The following is a 16,759-nucleotide window of genomic DNA, read 5'->3' on the forward strand; positions in this document are numbered from 1 at the left end:
ATTCTTTCTCTTCATCCAGAGCCACTGACTACCCTTTTCAGCAGCTCTGGGGAGGTCTTTGACTGCTTGTCAGTGTGTCTTCCCTCACACTCCCAACTCCCGACTCGAGTAGCCTTGATGTTGATGTGGCTACAAATCCTCTGCAGCCTACGTCGACCGGTCAGACCCTTGCTTTCCAGCCTCGTTGTTGTGCATCGGCTGCAAGCTCAGCATACCTCAGCTTCTTGCGCTCGTAGGCCTCCTCCATTGCAGCCTCCCAGGGCACTGTAAGCTCGAAGATGTAAACGAGATGGAGTGAGGCTGACCATAGCACAAGGTCTGGTCTGAGATTGGTTTCCATGATCTCAGTTGGGAAGCAGAGCCTCTGGCCTAAGTCTGCCACCATCTTCCAATCACGTGACCCACCTAGCCACTCGGTGTCTCGTCTCGATGTATCGAGTCTGGCTTGACCCTTACCTTCCTGGACATATGCTGTTAAAGGCCAGCGGGACGAAGGGAGAGGGAGAGCGTTGACGCTCATCCGCCGACTTTCCAGCACTGCTGCAAGACACCGTAGTACCTGGTTGCGCTGCCAGGTGTATCAGCCTTGAGTAAGGCTGGTCTTGCAGCCCACCAGAATGTGTTTTAGTGTTGCTGAAGTCGGGCAGAGGGAGCATGTGGGGTCCTCTCCATACCACTGGCTGAGATTCATGGGAGATGGTAAGACATCGTAGGTAGCCCTGATGGTGAAGCTCGCTCTGAATGTCCCCATCGCCCACAGCTCTTTCCAGGAGATCTTTCTTTTCTCCACTCCCTCCCATCTCATCCATTGCCTTTGCCTTGCCTGAGCGATGGCCTTTGCGCACCTCGCCGCCTCCTCCTGCCAACGTATCTCCTGCATCACGAGCCTGCGTCCCTGAGATGGAGCAGCCTTGTTCCAGGCTGGTGTACCGTCCCCAAGGCCAAGACCGCTCCTCCCTTGCTGCACTCGGCCCATGATGTCCCTGTGCTTGAGTGCCGCCTTTGCTTGCTCGGTTGCTTCTGATGGAGTCCATTTTCTCCCAGTATCCAGGATGTGGGTAGCTTGTGCTACAACTGGATCACTCGCCTCTGTTAACATCATCTCCATCTTACTTTGGTGTACTTGTACTCCTCTGAAAGACTGGAAATGGGTAGCTCTAGGACTCCTTTGTTGTAGGGCCCTATGCTGCTGAGGCACCTGGGAAGACCAAGCCACTTCCTTACATACGAGCTGATCAGTCTCTCCAGCTTTTCCACTTTCGAGATTGGAACTTCATACAGGGTTAATGGCCACATGAGGCATGGAAGGAGCCCAAATTGTGTACACTAGAGCTTCAACTTGCCAGGGAGTGTGGTTCTGTCGATGCTCTCGAGGCCACTGACGGCATCCTTCCTGAGCTGATCTACCTGCTCTGTGTCTTTGAGGGATGCATTATACCACCAACCTAGGCTCTTCACAGGCTTCTCGAAGACTGTTAGAATCGTCTCATCGCCCATGTACAAGAGTTGGTCTACCAGCTTCCCCTTGGTGATAGAGACGCTCCTGGACTTGCTCAGCTTGATCTTCAGCCAAACCTGCTAGATGTTCTGTTGAAGCTTTCTCAACGGGCGTACAGTACAAGCCTTGGTCGTGGTGAGTGTTGTGAGATCATCCATGTATGCTCTGATAGGTGGCAGCCTCAGGCCAGGTCTTATGCACTGTCCTCCAACCACCTTTTGAGATGCTCTAATAATCATCTCCGTGGCCATGGTGAAGGCAAGCAGGGAGGTGGTACAACTGACCATGATTCCCACTTCCAGATGTTTCCACACTGTGGTGTAATCTGCTGTTGTCAAACATAGCTGCACGTCCTGGAAGTAGGCCTTAACGAGGCCAGCGAGGGCCAGTTTAAACCAGTCCCAGCAGCTCTTGTAAACCTGCCCGCAAGAATATTGGTCCCCGTCGGATTCATGCGTTAAATGTATGAAGTTGTTGTCAGTTTCACGGAGTAGTAACAAAGAACTCTGGAAGTTTTGCCATTGTTACTGCTGCAAAGAGAAACGTACAAGATGAAATTGTTGATAACTTACCATTTTCAACATTAGCAAGACGATGCATGAGTGGTAACCAGACGAGACACTGTGGTGGGGGATCAGACATCAAGGTATCCAGAAAACTGTTTAGTGTCACCTTTTTCTGTAAGACATGAAATAGAAATTGGATTTTCCTTGGGAATGAAAAGTTCACATTAATATAATGAAATAGTGAAAGTCATTGAAAACTCATGCCATTTTGACTTTTAGTAACTTCTCAAACATCAAAATAATCTCTTTTCATTTGACATGTTTAATTTGTTCTTGGAATTTGTCAACATTATACTGCAAACCATGACATTCTGCTGGCATTTTCAAGGAAAGCTTTCAAATAATGATAAAGAAATCCAATTAAAAATGATTTTCAACGTAAAGTCATTTGTACACATTCTGCTGTCTAGTATGGGAATAATTCTGTAGGTATAATGATCTAGAGAATTATTAAAGGCACAGACTTTTCGAAACATATCCTTAGTTAATTATGTCTTGGCCTAGCAGCAGGGCTTGTCAACTAACACAGGTTGTTGCCTTGACAGATCTCAAAACTGACATTACAATCTTTGAAATTTCACAAAATCAGATCAAATATAGGCTAGGAAAATCCTTACTGATCAGCACAATTTTCCAGTCCCAAATAACCAAACAGTAATCCTCCAAGTGAATCACCACATGGAAGAAGGGGACCATCATCTTCTAACTCCTAAGAACAGCTCAGTAGCAATAATACCAACTGAGCTGGCCAAACCAGAAAGGACTCAATTGGCAGATTGGCATGATTGCCAGAAAATAAATGCAAGGATAAAACCTTATGACCTCTTCTACACCAACCTTTCTTTCCTATTTGCATCTGTCTATTAAAATATTAGTAAGAATAATCTTTGTGAATACAAAACCATACACTCACACAGAGAATGCCTTCCTCCTTGTGTAGCATTAACATTGCACTAAAGCAGAATGATTGTCAACTAGCAGCATAGAACTGGGCACTGTGAATCACATGCAACAAAATTGCATTCCATCTTCCACCATTAACCCAGGCTGCCAATTCTGATTCAATGAAGATTGTAGAGCAGTATACTGGTTCCTTAAGGCTGTTATAGCCTATTTGGAATAAGTTCCCACTACCTATTACATGCTCCCAATGGCATACACCTCAAATAGCCTCTAACAGTCAAAGTCAACTCCTAGACTTCACATGAGACTTAGCTATTAAGTTTGGCAGAGCTATTTCTACTGTCGGGACAAGGGGCAAAGGTGGGCACCATCAAACCAGTCGCTTCAGGTAGATGGGGGCTCATCAGCTATGGTTGGTGGCTCATCTTGCAGAAGGAAAACCCTGATCTCAAACCTCTGCTGCCTTGCAGCCATACCCACTTGGACTTTGGGTGTAAACTCCAGGAGAAAATTTCGGAGCTGGAATCCCTAAGGCAGTCCTATGTTGACTTCAATGCTGACTGGCAGCCTCTGCGACGCTGCTGGTGCCAAACTGTATTGGTCTCTGCCGTACCTTTGGTTCATCAGATGCATGGAGAGGGGGAGCTTGCTACATGGGCAACAGTTTGCTCTCCATATTGTACTGCCCTGGCTTGTATATCTAGACAGCTAAGACACAACATCCATGGTCGCCACCGACCAACGGAGGCCTTATACCGGCATCTGATGTGCCAATCTTTACAAAGCCTTAAAACATGTACAAGAACAACTTCTATCCCACTAACAAAACAAGAGAAAATCTGCAGATGCTGGAAATCCAAGCAACACACATAAAATGCTGGAGGAACTCAGCAAGCTAGGCAGCATCTAAAGAAAATAGTATAGTCAATGCTTCAGGACTGGAGGAAGAAAAGGATGAGGAGTCAGTTAGGAGGGAGGAGGGAAGCTACGCTACTGTTGTCAGATTATTGAATAGACTGCCTGCATGACAAGATAGACTCTTGACCTCACAATCTACCTCATTATGACCTTGTAGTTTATTGTTTACCTGTACTGAACTTTCTCTGTGACTTTTATACTTCATTCTGCATGGTTTTCTTTTAAATTTTACCTCGTTCTACCTCAATGCACTGTATAATAATTTGATCTATATGAGCAGTGTGCAAGACAAGCTTTTCACTATAACTTGTTACATGTGACAAAAATTAACAAATACACAACTAAATGCTGACTACTTCTCATGAGACTGCCTCTCCATATATACATAAATCCTTCTGCAATAATTTCGGTCCTGGCCTGTGATTTCCTGGCTTAGTCCTGTTGCCCTTTTAGAACAAAGAAACAAAATTAGCTATCCTCCAGACTTTTGGTACCTCACTGATGGTTGATGAAGATGCTAAAATTTCCCGAGTCCCAGCTTCCCTTCCTTCTGTTAACACCCTGAAACCAGACCTAACAGGCCCTGGTGATTGATCACTCCCTGTCCCAGATTTTAGCATTGAAACAGGAAGATAGATGAATGCATAGCTAAAGAGCTGGTGTAGAAGGGAGGGATTAAGGTTTTTATATCATTGGTATCTCTTCTGGGACAGAGGTGACCTGTACAAGAAAGATGATTACATCCAAACTGGAGGATGAATATCCTCACAGGGTGGTTTGTTAGTGCTATTTGGAAGGGTTTAAATTAGTGAATCTGGGGAGTGGGCCCCAAAATGACAGTGCAGCAGACAGAGGAGATGACTTATACAAAGGAACTAGAACAAGTCTTGATAGTGGGAAGGATAGGCGGCAAAGGAAGGGCAGCAGTAGGTGTCAGCAAGCATCACTGCATTTATTTTAATGCAAAAGCCTCAGTGGCTATTGTGAAAGTGGTCAGTGAGTACTGGAGGCAGGGGTTGGCAGTCAGAGGAATGAGAGTGTCCATCAAGGATTGGCATCTTTGGTGGGGGGGGGATTATGAAGGCCAATTGGGATGGGTGCAATTGGAGAAATAAAGATAATTTGGATATCCCACTGGTGGGCTGGCACTAGCTCGGGGATGTACCTTTTATACGGGGCTGGTGGAATGTAACAAAACAATGTACACTGATTTTAAAAAGGTGAAAAGCATTAAGATTCAATGGAGTATTGAAACAGATTCAAAGCTGGAAGAAAAAGGTTGCTGTTTACAACTCTTTTCATGACTGGAAGTTTATTATTGTTGCTGGAGTTCCACATGGCTCAGTCTCTGCCCCTTGCTTTTTGTAATACATACTTACTGCTCAGTTCTAAATAAAGGGGACAGGCAACCCAACAGCTGACAACCAGAAGTCAAACTTCAGGTTGCAGGAAATTAAAGATTGTCTAGTCAGTTGGGTAGATATGTAGATCAGAATTTATAATTAACGACACAGCAGTGGAAACTGTGAACAGTTTCAAACCCTGGGAGTGCACATCTCGTACAACCTCTCATGGTCCCAGAACCCACTCTACACAAAGCTCAACAATGCTTTCACTTTCTGAGGAGGCTGAAGAGAGCTGGACTATGGATATCTATCCTCACATCATTCTACAGATGTGCAGTAGAGAGTATCCTAACAAGCTGCGTCACTGCATGGTACAGAAACTGCACTGTGGTGGACAGGAAAGCCCTATAAAAGGTCATCAGAACTGCCCAACATCACTGGCACCAGCTTACCAGCCATCAAAAACATATATACAGAAACGTGCCAGCAAAGGGCCAGTCATATCATGATGGATCCCACCAGACCTGTTGATAGACTGTTTGTCCCACTGCCATCAGGGAGGAGGATATGTAGAGTCCGTGACAGGACCACCAGACTCAAAAACAGTAACTTTCCCCAAGCTGTAAAGGCAGACCAGCATCTCCACCCACGAAAAACCCCTGTTGTTTTATCAACTCCTGTCAGTCACCTTACGTGCAGACACTCCTGTGTCTAGACATACAATGTACATAAGCTATCATATGTATTTATATTTATTGTGATTTTTAATTATTAGTGTTTTTTTGTGCTGTATCAGATCCAGACTAACAATTATCTTGTCTCCTTGTGTACTGGAAAATGACATTAAGCAATCTTGAATGAATCTTGAGAGAGCATACATTTAGGGAATTACAACAGAAATAATCAAATTCATTCACTTATTTCAGAAATAAACAGCTAAATTTCTAGTCCAATATCCCATGGGAAGGGAATTTTTCAATAACTTTCAACTTCAGTCTTCTCCCCAGTTTATTAGCCAGACCATCGAAAATCATGTTTTGAAGTGTAAGCAAATCCATTGTTTGAATCTTGATCCTCTATCACTGCTTTCAGAATGTACAGACTTAATAAAGAGCCAAAAAACGTCCACAACTGCTGTCTACATAGCTCTTCAGATTTTTTGCAGGTTGACAAGTTAATTGTCCGCTGGCAGTTGTCCTTAAGTGTAGGTGAGTGGATATGGAAAATAGGTAGGAATGTGAGGGAGGATGCCACCCTCACAAGTCAGCGAGCCCAGATCTCAAAGCCTGGAGTTCAGCGTCCTGCCAACAGCAAGTTCAGAGTTCAAGGCCTGGAGGTTGAGGTCTGTCACTGGCAAGTCCTGGGGTGGATACTGAAGATCACAGCCCAAAGGTTGATCAGAAGTCCAATGGCGAGGTCTGATGGCTGAAGTCCTGGGTCGGCAAGTCCACTGATGTGTTGGCAAGTTGAAAGCTGATATCTGTGAGTCCATGAGTCCAATAGAGGCCTGGCCTGCTCTGGGGTTGGGGAACTGTTTGTTTGTGTGAATGGGAGGGAGGAAATGGGGTTGTTTTGTTGCTGTTGTTGCGATACTTGTGGTCTGCCACGAGCATATCCTTACCTTGGGTTGGTTGTCAAAGCAAATGACACATTTTACTGTATGTGCGTATGATAAATAAATTCTGAGTGGCATAATCTGGAAGAGTTGATGGGAATATGGGGGAATAGATTACAGGGAAATTAGCAGAGATCATTTGGAACTAAATGTTTTCTTTTTATCTCATAAGGAAATATGGAATGTCATGTAAATTGTCCAAATATTTCCTTTTTCATGCAACCTGCCAAACTGTAAGCTGCTAGAATTGGCTGGATGTTTGGCACTATCTGGGTCAAATATTGACAGAGTCATGGAAGAGTTTAAAAATCAGTGCAAAATGAACAATGGGGGGAAAATACCAAAATATATCCACTACTCCTTGTTTCCATATATTAGACCTTCTATAACATAGCGAAGTTCTAATGATGTTGTTGGATAATGCTTAGTTCTAAGAACTGTGTCAAGTCAATTTGCCAACTCAATTTCAAGGGATTTGTTTCATTTCCACCAGTGGCACAAAAAAAGAATCCATCAGCTGATCTGGTTCTCAGCTGCACTAACCTTATTAGGACAAGTTATTTTGTTTGTGAGATTCCTTTCATTACTCAAAATCTCTCAGAAGGTTGTTCAGATTGAGGTGAAAGATCTATTGTTGATCCTTCCTCTCTCCTTTTTCTATTCCCTTGCCCTACTCTTTTGTTCCATAACCCTTCAAATTTCTTCTTTACTTACTGTCTTTTCCCTCCTCCGTTCCTCAGTTACCTCAATACTTCCTCTCGATTTGCTTCTTCTATCCTCTTCCCATATTTTTTGTTCCTGACTGTCCCATCCATCTCATAGTTCTTTCGTATTTCTCAATTTTTTCCCCTACTTCAGCTATTTTCTCCCAGCTCATCCACAATAGAAGGTTCCGAGGAAAATGAAGGATAGATAATATTAACTTCGACGGGCAAGCAATTATAACAACGACGTTTATATGCAATTTTTAATATACAAGAAATATGAGCTTTGTCAAACAAAATACAAGAACAGGCCATTTAAAGCAAATATTTTTTAGGCAGTATTTTAAAGGAAACAAAAGTGACACAGTTTGGAAAGGGAATTCCTGAGCTAGAGACTTGAATGTCAAATGCATGATCACCAGTTGTGAAAGAATTAACTTCAGAGTGCAGAACTGGAAGAGTTGGAGGCTGGAAAAAATTACAGGAAGCCAACAATAAAGAGCCAGGGAGGTGTTCACAAAGGGTAAGAGTTTTAAAACTGAATGGTGCTGAGTTTTGAGCAATGTAGGGCAGCAAGTACTGGAGTCCTTGGTGATCTGAACTCATTGCAAGTTTGGATACCAGCAGTGGCTCTGAAGATGTTGTTCACTGTAAGTACTCTTGTGTTTCTCGTATTTTGTTTTATCTTCTCCCCCCTTTGTTTTCATCAGCTTTGATATTCTCTCTAGATTTTCATCCTTGGTTAGTCTTCTCTTGTCTACCTTTTCAAGTCAAGTCAAGTCAAGTCACTTTTTATTGTCATTTCGACCATAACTGCTGGTACAGTACACAGTAAAAACAAGATGACGTTTTTCAGGACCATGGTGCTACATGAAATAATACAAAAACTACACTGATCTATGTAAAACAACACAAAAACTACACTAGACTACAGACCTATCCAAGACTGCATAAAGTGCACAAAACAGTGCAGCATTACCATAAATAATAAACAAGACAATAGGCACAGTAGAGGGCAGTACGTTGGTGTCAGTCTAAGCTCTGGGTATTGAGGAGTCTGATGGCTTGGGGGAAGAAACTATTATATAGTCTGGTTGTGAGAGCCAGAATGCTTTGGTGCCTTTTGCCAGACGGCAGGAGGGAGAAGAATTTGTATGAGGGGTGCGTGGGGTCCTATAATGCTATTTGCTTTGCGGATGCAACATGTGGTGTAAATGTCTGTGATGGCAGGAAGGGAGACTCTGATGATCTTCTCAGCTGACCTCACTATCCGCTGCAGGGTCTTGCGATCTGAGATGGTGCAATTTCTGAACCAGGCAGTGATGCAGCTGCTCAGGATGCTCTCAATACAACCTCTGTAGAATGTGGTGAGGGTGGGGGGTGGGAGATTGACTTTTCTCAACCTTCGCAGAAAGTAGAGACGCTGCTGGGCTTTCTTTGCTATGGAGCTAGTGTTGAGGGACCAGGTGAGATTCTCCACCAGGTGAACACCAAGAAATTTGGTGCTCTTAACGATCTCTACGGAGGAGTCGTTGATGTTCAGTGGAGAGTGGTCGCTCCGTGTCCTCCTGAAGTCAACAACTATCTCTTTTGTTTTGTTCATATTCAGAGACAGGCTGTTGGCTCTGCACCAGTCCGTTAGCTGCTGCACCTCCTCTCTGTGTGCTGACTCATCTTTCTTGCTGATGAGACCCATCACGGTTGTGTCATCGATGAACATGATGATGTGGTTCGAGCTATGTGTTGCAGCACAGTCGTGGGTCAGCAGAGTGAACAGCAGTGGACTGAGCACACAGGCCTCTGGGGCTCCCGTGCTCAGTGTGATGGTGTTGGAGATGCTGCTTCCAATCCGGACTGACTGAGGTCTCCCAGTCAGGAAGTCTAGGATCCAATTGCAGAGGGAGGTGTTCAGGCCCAGTAGGCTCAGCTTTCCAATCAGGTGCTGAGGAATGATTGTGTTGAATGCTGAACTGAAGCCTATGAACAGCATTCGAATGTATGTGTCTTTTTTGTCCAGGTGGGTTTGGGTTAGGGCCAGGTGGAGGGTGATGGCAATGGTGTCGTCTGTTGAATGGTTGGGACTGTACGCGAACTGCAGGGGTTCAGTGAGGGGGGCAGCAGGGTCTTGATGTGCCTCATGACGAGCCTCTCAAAACACTTCATCATGATGGATGTAAGTGCAACGGGACGGTAGTCGTTGAGGCAGGACACTGAAGACTTCTTCAGCACAGGGACGATGGTGGCGACCTTGAAGCATGTAGGAATGACGGCATTGCTCAGGGAGGTGTTGAAGATGTCAGTGAGAATATCTGCCAGCTGGTCTGCATATCCTCTGAGCACTCTGCCAGGAATATTGTCTGGTCCAGCAGCCTTCCGTGGGTTGACCCAACACAGGGTTTTCCTCACATTGGCCACGGTAAGACACAACACCTGGTCATTTGGAGGAGGAGTGGTCTTCCTCGTCGCCACATCATTTTCTGCCTCAAAACGAGCGTAGAAGTTGTTCAACGCATCTGGGAGGGAGGCATCACCAGCACAGGCAGGTCATGTTGTCTTGTAGTTGCTGATGTCCTGAATGCCCTTCCACTTGCGCCGCATGTCGCCGCTGTCTTGGAAGTGCTGTGGATTTGCTGGGCGTGTGCACACTTTGCCTCTCTGATGGCCCGGGACTCCTTTTGCTGTCATGTTTTTTCTGCCTTCTGTCCATCATTGGATGTTGGGGGTGGAAACTTCAGGAATATAATGTACAGCTGCCACATTTAGTGCCACAGGCTGTCGAGAAACATCAAACCAAGTTTACTTAGCTGCAATCCTCAGTTTAGAATAGGGCTCTGAGCTACAGAGAGCCAAGCAGGGAGAAGATATTCATGACACAAGAAAGACATGGCAATTCTTTTGAAGGTACAGATGCTTTAGAATAGGGGTTCCCAACATTGTTTATGCTGTGGACCCCTACCATTCATCAAGGGGTGTGTGGATCCCAGGTTGGGAACCCCTGCTTTAGATATTGAAAAGTTGAAGCAACAAGAAAGGTCATTTCAAGGTTAAGAAACTCCTTGAGTTGATTGCTTCTGCTGATGACTGCATGTTGAGATCCATTTTTGTTTCCTAGCATGTTATTAAAGTAGAAATTAGTGGGCAGTAGAGTGCTTGTTAGCGACTTCTGAAATAATTGAAAACCTTTCTGGAGTGATTCAGCCACTGGGAAAATTCTGGGAATTACTACAATATGTTGATTTTGTATTTTGAGATGGAGGCAGAACCTTATTTTGATTTGCCTATTGAAATCACTCTCACCTTCCCACCCTCAGGATCATCTCTGTCACATCTCACCAGACTGCTCTTCACTACTGCATTAAGTTACTCAAACTCCATACTCAAGGTGAGAAAACTTCATCTACTTTTTTGCCAGTCCACACAGCTGGCATAGGCACTTGTGTGCATTTCAGTCTTTCCCAAAGTATTGGCATTTGTAGACTGCATTCATGTCCTTAAAGAGACCTGCTTGATGTATTCCAGCAGAACCTGACAGATCTCCATGATTCAGGTGCACAAAGACCACACCTTCTGCTTTACCGTAATGTCCATGTCCTTCTGACCCCTGGAAGCAGGCAACCACCCCTTCCTGTTATTGCAACATTCATTCGCGACATTACTTTGTAATTGTAAGGGTGTTGTTTGTATTATTGATATGTTCCTCTAAGAGTCTGTTACAAAGTACCATACTAAAGGGTGAGTATGCAAGTTTACTTTACATTGGTACCAACAAAGAATACATCATTAAAGCCTCACTGTCCTGTGATTACTCAGTGATGGTCACTCCTAGGGCCATGTAATAACACTTACATGACATGACTGCAAAAATATTATTGCAAAGACGATGATATCATCCTGTGTGGAAATGGTGAAGAAGTCACTTCAAGAATGCAAGGGTGGTTATACTAGAAACTGCCCAGCTGAATTTCCAGAGTAGACAAAATGGTCCTTATTGCTTTCCATCGTTGATAAAGTCAATTTACAAGCTCAAAGCTAAAGAAACCAATGAACTTCTAGGTTTCATTGTATTACAGTTTATATATTTTCACGTAATTTTAATGGCATTTAGTATAATGGGAAGCTATAATGATCCTCAACATTGGTTTAAGACAGAAGAGTATTGCAAATCAGGAAGAGAATGAGTAAATTTCTGCCCACCACCCATATTTTCCACTGAAATTATAACAGAAAATGAGAAATAAAGGTAAGTCACTGTGTTCAGCTGTAGCTGAACAAATTAAATAATTTTAATGTTCTTCACCTGCTGGGAAAAACATGATCTTGATGCTTGTTCTGTGTATCCAAAGGAGGGACCTTCGAACACTGACGTTGGCAACTTTAGCACCTCTTGTAGAAACTGATCAAACTTTGCATATATCATTACTCCATTTGAGTCTGATATTTGGGAGAAAATATCTGGAAGATATCAGAAGAAAATAAACACCATTAAACATTCTGCAAACATGCCCCATTAAGTAACACTTATAAAATAAGTCGCACAGTTTAACTGCCCAGTTGTTTAAAAAAAGTCAAAGATCAGGCTTACTACCCCTGCCTTAAAAACTGAGAATGAGCCTCTACCAAACTTAATTTACATTTATTTAGCAAGCATGTGAAATATGATCCTAATAGTCATATTGCCAAAGTAGGGTGGGAAATAGGCTGTGACAGATTGTTTCAAAGGCCATGTTGCATCTTAAAGGGGTGGAGCGTAAAATGCAGAAGTGAATAGACAGATCTCTTTTGAAGAATGTGATAACAAGATGAAGGCATCTACCCCAGTAAGGAACAGCGAGTCCTACAAGTTCTGAAAAGCACATGCAAATAAAATAAACCAGTATAACATTCCAAAAAATTTTGCAGATGAAAAGCGAGAATCCTATTCTTAGTCCTTAAATTAATTGCACCCGTTACACAAGCACGGAGCAAGAATAACAATGGAGCAGTAAGGCTAAATGCTTTTCCTGAATCATGTTAGGCACTGTACACACCCAGATGAAAAATATGCACACTTGAAAGAGACACCCACATGCAGGGGGCCCAATCGATTCACCGTGTAATCATTCAGCCACATATGCACTTGCCACATTCTCACAATTGATCCAATATAGTTCATCATCTTTCCATCATAAGAAAGGCTTTAGCTGCTCAGATTAAGGTGATTTAAAAATTTGAACAGGTGGGAAATAAGAGGTTCAGCTGGCTTTAAAAATATTTTGGACTGTAAATGGGAAGGTTGGTTTAGAAAGGTTACTCTCCATGAAGTAAACACTTGCATTTCAAAAATGTTCTGACTGCTGATCAAGAAAACAATTAATCAAATGCACAAATCCCGAGACTTTTCTCCCCCTTGAAATCCCTTAGATTCAAGGCAATGTGCTCAAATGAAGCATGGAATGGCCCTTCCTCTGACACTGCATTAGTGGAGGAGTCCATGTGTCCTGTGGGAAGCCAGTTAAGAGCAGTCTGGGGAGTAAAAGTAGATGCATTAGAGACAGTGAAAATGTGGAGCAGTCATGTGTCCAGTCAGGCCATCATCCTTTGGGATGCGGGCATTAACAGTTAAATTTGATGAGGATGCCAAGAAGTAACCTGGTAGGTTGGTGTTGGGAGCCCCAAGGAGATCTGCAAAAGTGGTGTAGATAGAAAGCTTCAGGGAATCCACATGCAGCATAATCTGTGTACAGGATTCCTGGTGATGGACACGTCCAGACAGGCTCTCATTAAATTATGACGAAGCTGCTCCTCTTACCACACAGAGAAAGTTGACCTATGTTTTAGGGAATGACAGACTTCACCAGTTAGAACAATAGTTGTGCCTATTGCAGCCAAATGGCTATTACACTTACTCTGGATCTCATTACTATCATGTGCACACCCAAACCCACCCATGTTAAAATCACAATATGTTGGGTTTTCATCAGGCATTTTAAGCACATTTTTGGCAACCAAGCCTCACTGAGTCAGAGGTCATTATTGATAATGAGCACTTTGAATAAGGATTAGGCCAAAGTTCCAGTCACTGGTGACACTGATTATACCACTGCACTCCCAGAGATAAATGTTTCTTCTCAGCATTTAATGTATTTGAAAGGGCTACAGAGGGCTGTTTAAGAGAATATCCATTGAGGACAGCATTTTCTACCAAATGTTTCATTTCAGAATGTCATTGACTTGTTTTGTAAATAAATGGCGACTGGGATTTTGTTGTGGTTTCAACTAACCAAAAGAACAGTGATCCAGCCACTCACAAAATGAATTGTACCTCCCAAATGGGAAATTCAGATGAGAATAACAAAGAAATCTGTTGTTTTCCCCACAGATGTTATACATCTATTAAAGAGAAATAGTGAGAGTCGGTAAAACATATTTGTCACAAAATGTCACTCTACTGCCTTAAGAATATTTTAATATTAACAGTTTTCTGTGCAACCTAACTCACTGTCAGCATATAGAATCGAAGAAATTTACAGCCATAAATTTGTTATTCTCACACTGTGTCCATGCTTAGAAAAATTGTGTTATTTCGCTTCATCCCATTTCCCAACACTCAATCTAGGGCCCAGCAGATCGTATGTTTTAAGCCTTTCAGGCAGTGTGATCAAGACATGTGACCTCTGGCTCAGTACTATTTTCTTAACTCTCTTCCAACCTTTCCAATAATTAAGTTAACGAGCTAGTTAAAGTCTTCACTGTTAAAGAAAAAGAAATCCTTCACTGTTAAGAAAATGTCCCTCACCCATCTGTAGCCTGATTCTTCCAGCTACATAATTCAACCCAGAACAACAATCCACCAGCCATCAATTACCTGGTAACCAATCACAACTCCTTTTCTAGTAACAACCCTGACACTTAACATCCCAATTCCCACAGACCCACGCCACAACATCCCCGCCCTATGGCCCCTTTCCCCCAAAATCAATATCTTGTGTCTTATTATATCAGTATTTGTGCTCCTGAAATTTGTAGCAGGCTGGCCTTAAATCAAACATACAATTGCTTGCACAGTACTTTTTAACATGCCTTTTATATGCACTGTTCAATATCTCTCATTCAGCGAAACAGGCAATTTCAACTTGAGCAGCTTTTTCCAAACCTTTGTATTAAAAATTCACCTTTTCAGCCACAAACACTTAAAATATTTGAAGTAGAGAGATATTATGTGAAATATTGATGCACATACATTTTAGATATGAAATGACATTCATAAAGCAATGCCAATATTAGATCGTCACTAACTTTTCCGACAGTTGTTCATCTGTGCTACTTCAGTATGTTACAAAATTTTCCAACTGTTTCTGTGCTTCTAAAGTATGTAATTACTATTAAGCATGTGGGACAGCAGAGAAGTGCATTTAGAGCTCCAGTGACCCAGGTTCGATTCTGACCTTGGGTGCTAACTGTGTGGAGTTTGCATGTTCTCCTTTATATAACTGGGTTTCCTGGGTGCTTGAGTTTTTTTTCCACATCCTGAAAAATGTCCTCCTTGGTAGGCTAATGAACCCATTTAATTGCATCTTGAATGTAAATCAATGATAGAATTTAAGGGGAGCTAAGGGGAATGTGGGGAGGTTAACATAGATTAGAGTAAAAATTGGTGCTTGATGGTTGGGCCAAAAGGCAGCATCTCTTTTTGACACATCACAGAATGTTAAAGATGTGTAAGGCAATATTTAAATAAATCTCACTTTCTTACATTTTTCAATGTGGAGGCAAGTGATTATGAATAGTAAAAAAAAGTCAACATGACAACAATCATTCTGTGCAAAATACTTACATCTCAGCTTATCTAGAATCTTCCCTCCACATATTGTTGCTAATGCCACTTTCACAGCAAAAACCGATATTTTGCCATGGCCTTCTCTAAAAAGGATCAACCACAATAAAGCAATTTAAAAAACAAATGATTTTACAGTAATCTAAAAATAGAGATGCATGAAGCTAATCTGTTTTAGCAGAGAAATTTAATCTTACTGCCGTTTACGTTGGCTGTTGCAGTTCGAAACAGAAGAATGAATTATCTCCATAATTTGAAAAGGTTAAAACAGCTTTTTTTTGCCAGTGGTGTTTCTTTCCCATGATATACATGTATTTGAGTATCAGTGATTGATGGTTTAAATTTAAAAATAAAACAGTAACTTCTTTATTTGGAACTTGAGTCAAATATGTTGTTCTATTTGATTACTTGGGGGAAGTTGAGAGGAATGTGGGGAGATTATGCAAAAGGGAAAACCAGCAGAGAAAAGGGATTAGTCTGTGAACTAGAATGGACTCAATGCACCAAAATGGCCTCCTTCTATGTCATAATAAAAATGGAATAAAACTGTGGTTTTAAGTTCTTTTAAGTAGTTATCATTGGGTCTGATACACAACTGTCTTCCTGTCTTGAAGCTGAGAGTCAGAACTAAATCAGGTTATATCTTATGTATAATATCAAAAACTTTGTAGGGACTAGGTGGCCCTCCATTAACAGTCAGTACATACAGGGCGTGCCATCTGTTAAATGAAGTTTTGAAAGAACTTTCCAAAAGAGATTCCGAGAAATACCCAACCCCGCCCACTCACACATAATGAGTGGTACAATGTGAAATGTACTGCCAGGGTAGCAGTGGGAGCAGATTCAATAATGGTATTAAAAGGGAGCTGAATAAGTACTTCAAAGGAAAGAGTTTAAGGCTGTGCAGAGATGGCAAGAGAGATGGATAAATTGGAATGACAGGGACTTGACAGATTAAAAGGCCTTTTCCATGCTGCAATTGTTCTGTAATTCTGTGAAGTTTATTGACCTCAGTCAAGTCAGCAAGATCAATAAAAGCAAATCCAAATACCACATCCCACTAACTGCACCACTAATGTCAGGCACTGTTCATTGAACTATCCTTACAACACTTACTCACCACTGCATCTATAAATCCTGCACTCTATTTATCCATAAACCAACATCTCTAAAACAGTTAATTCCATCACTATCAAGCTGTTTTTGAGAGCTTATAATCACTTATCCTGGATAATGACAATGACCATACTTCAAAACAAATTCACCGGTCGTAAAGAACTTTTAGACATTCCAAATTGGATTTGAAAAGAACCATAATAATTTGTTATTTCCTCTTTCCTTTAAGACCAATCCTAAAATTCATGCGCTTTGCCATAAACACTCAGAACACTGCCTT

The 16,759-nt window shown here is 42.2% G+C and overlaps 1 protein-coding gene across 15 annotated transcripts in view; it reads right to left on the reverse strand.

Annotated features, from left to right (window-relative positions):
- The window catches only part of dtna (dystrobrevin, alpha), a 217,270-nt gene that overhangs the window by 123,353 nt on the left and 77,158 nt on the right, over positions 1-16,759 (reverse strand). For all 15 annotated transcript variants that reach the window (XM_072255312.1, XM_072255380.1, XM_072255343.1 and 12 more), the window contains exons 5-7: positions 15,364-15,449; positions 11,848-12,002; positions 2,071-2,176 (exon numbers count right to left, since the gene is read on the reverse strand). In XM_072255312.1, coding sequence (XP_072111413.1) covers positions 2,071-2,176; positions 11,848-12,002; positions 15,364-15,449 — 347 coding nt within the window. The remainder of the gene's footprint in view (positions 1-2,070; positions 2,177-11,847; positions 12,003-15,363; positions 15,450-16,759) is intronic.

Source organism: Mobula birostris, chromosome 1 (genome assembly GCF_030028105.1).
Source record: "Mobula birostris isolate sMobBir1 chromosome 1, sMobBir1.hap1, whole genome shotgun sequence".
In the NCBI taxonomy this organism is placed as follows: Eukaryota; Metazoa; Chordata; class Chondrichthyes; order Myliobatiformes; family Myliobatidae; genus Mobula; species Mobula birostris.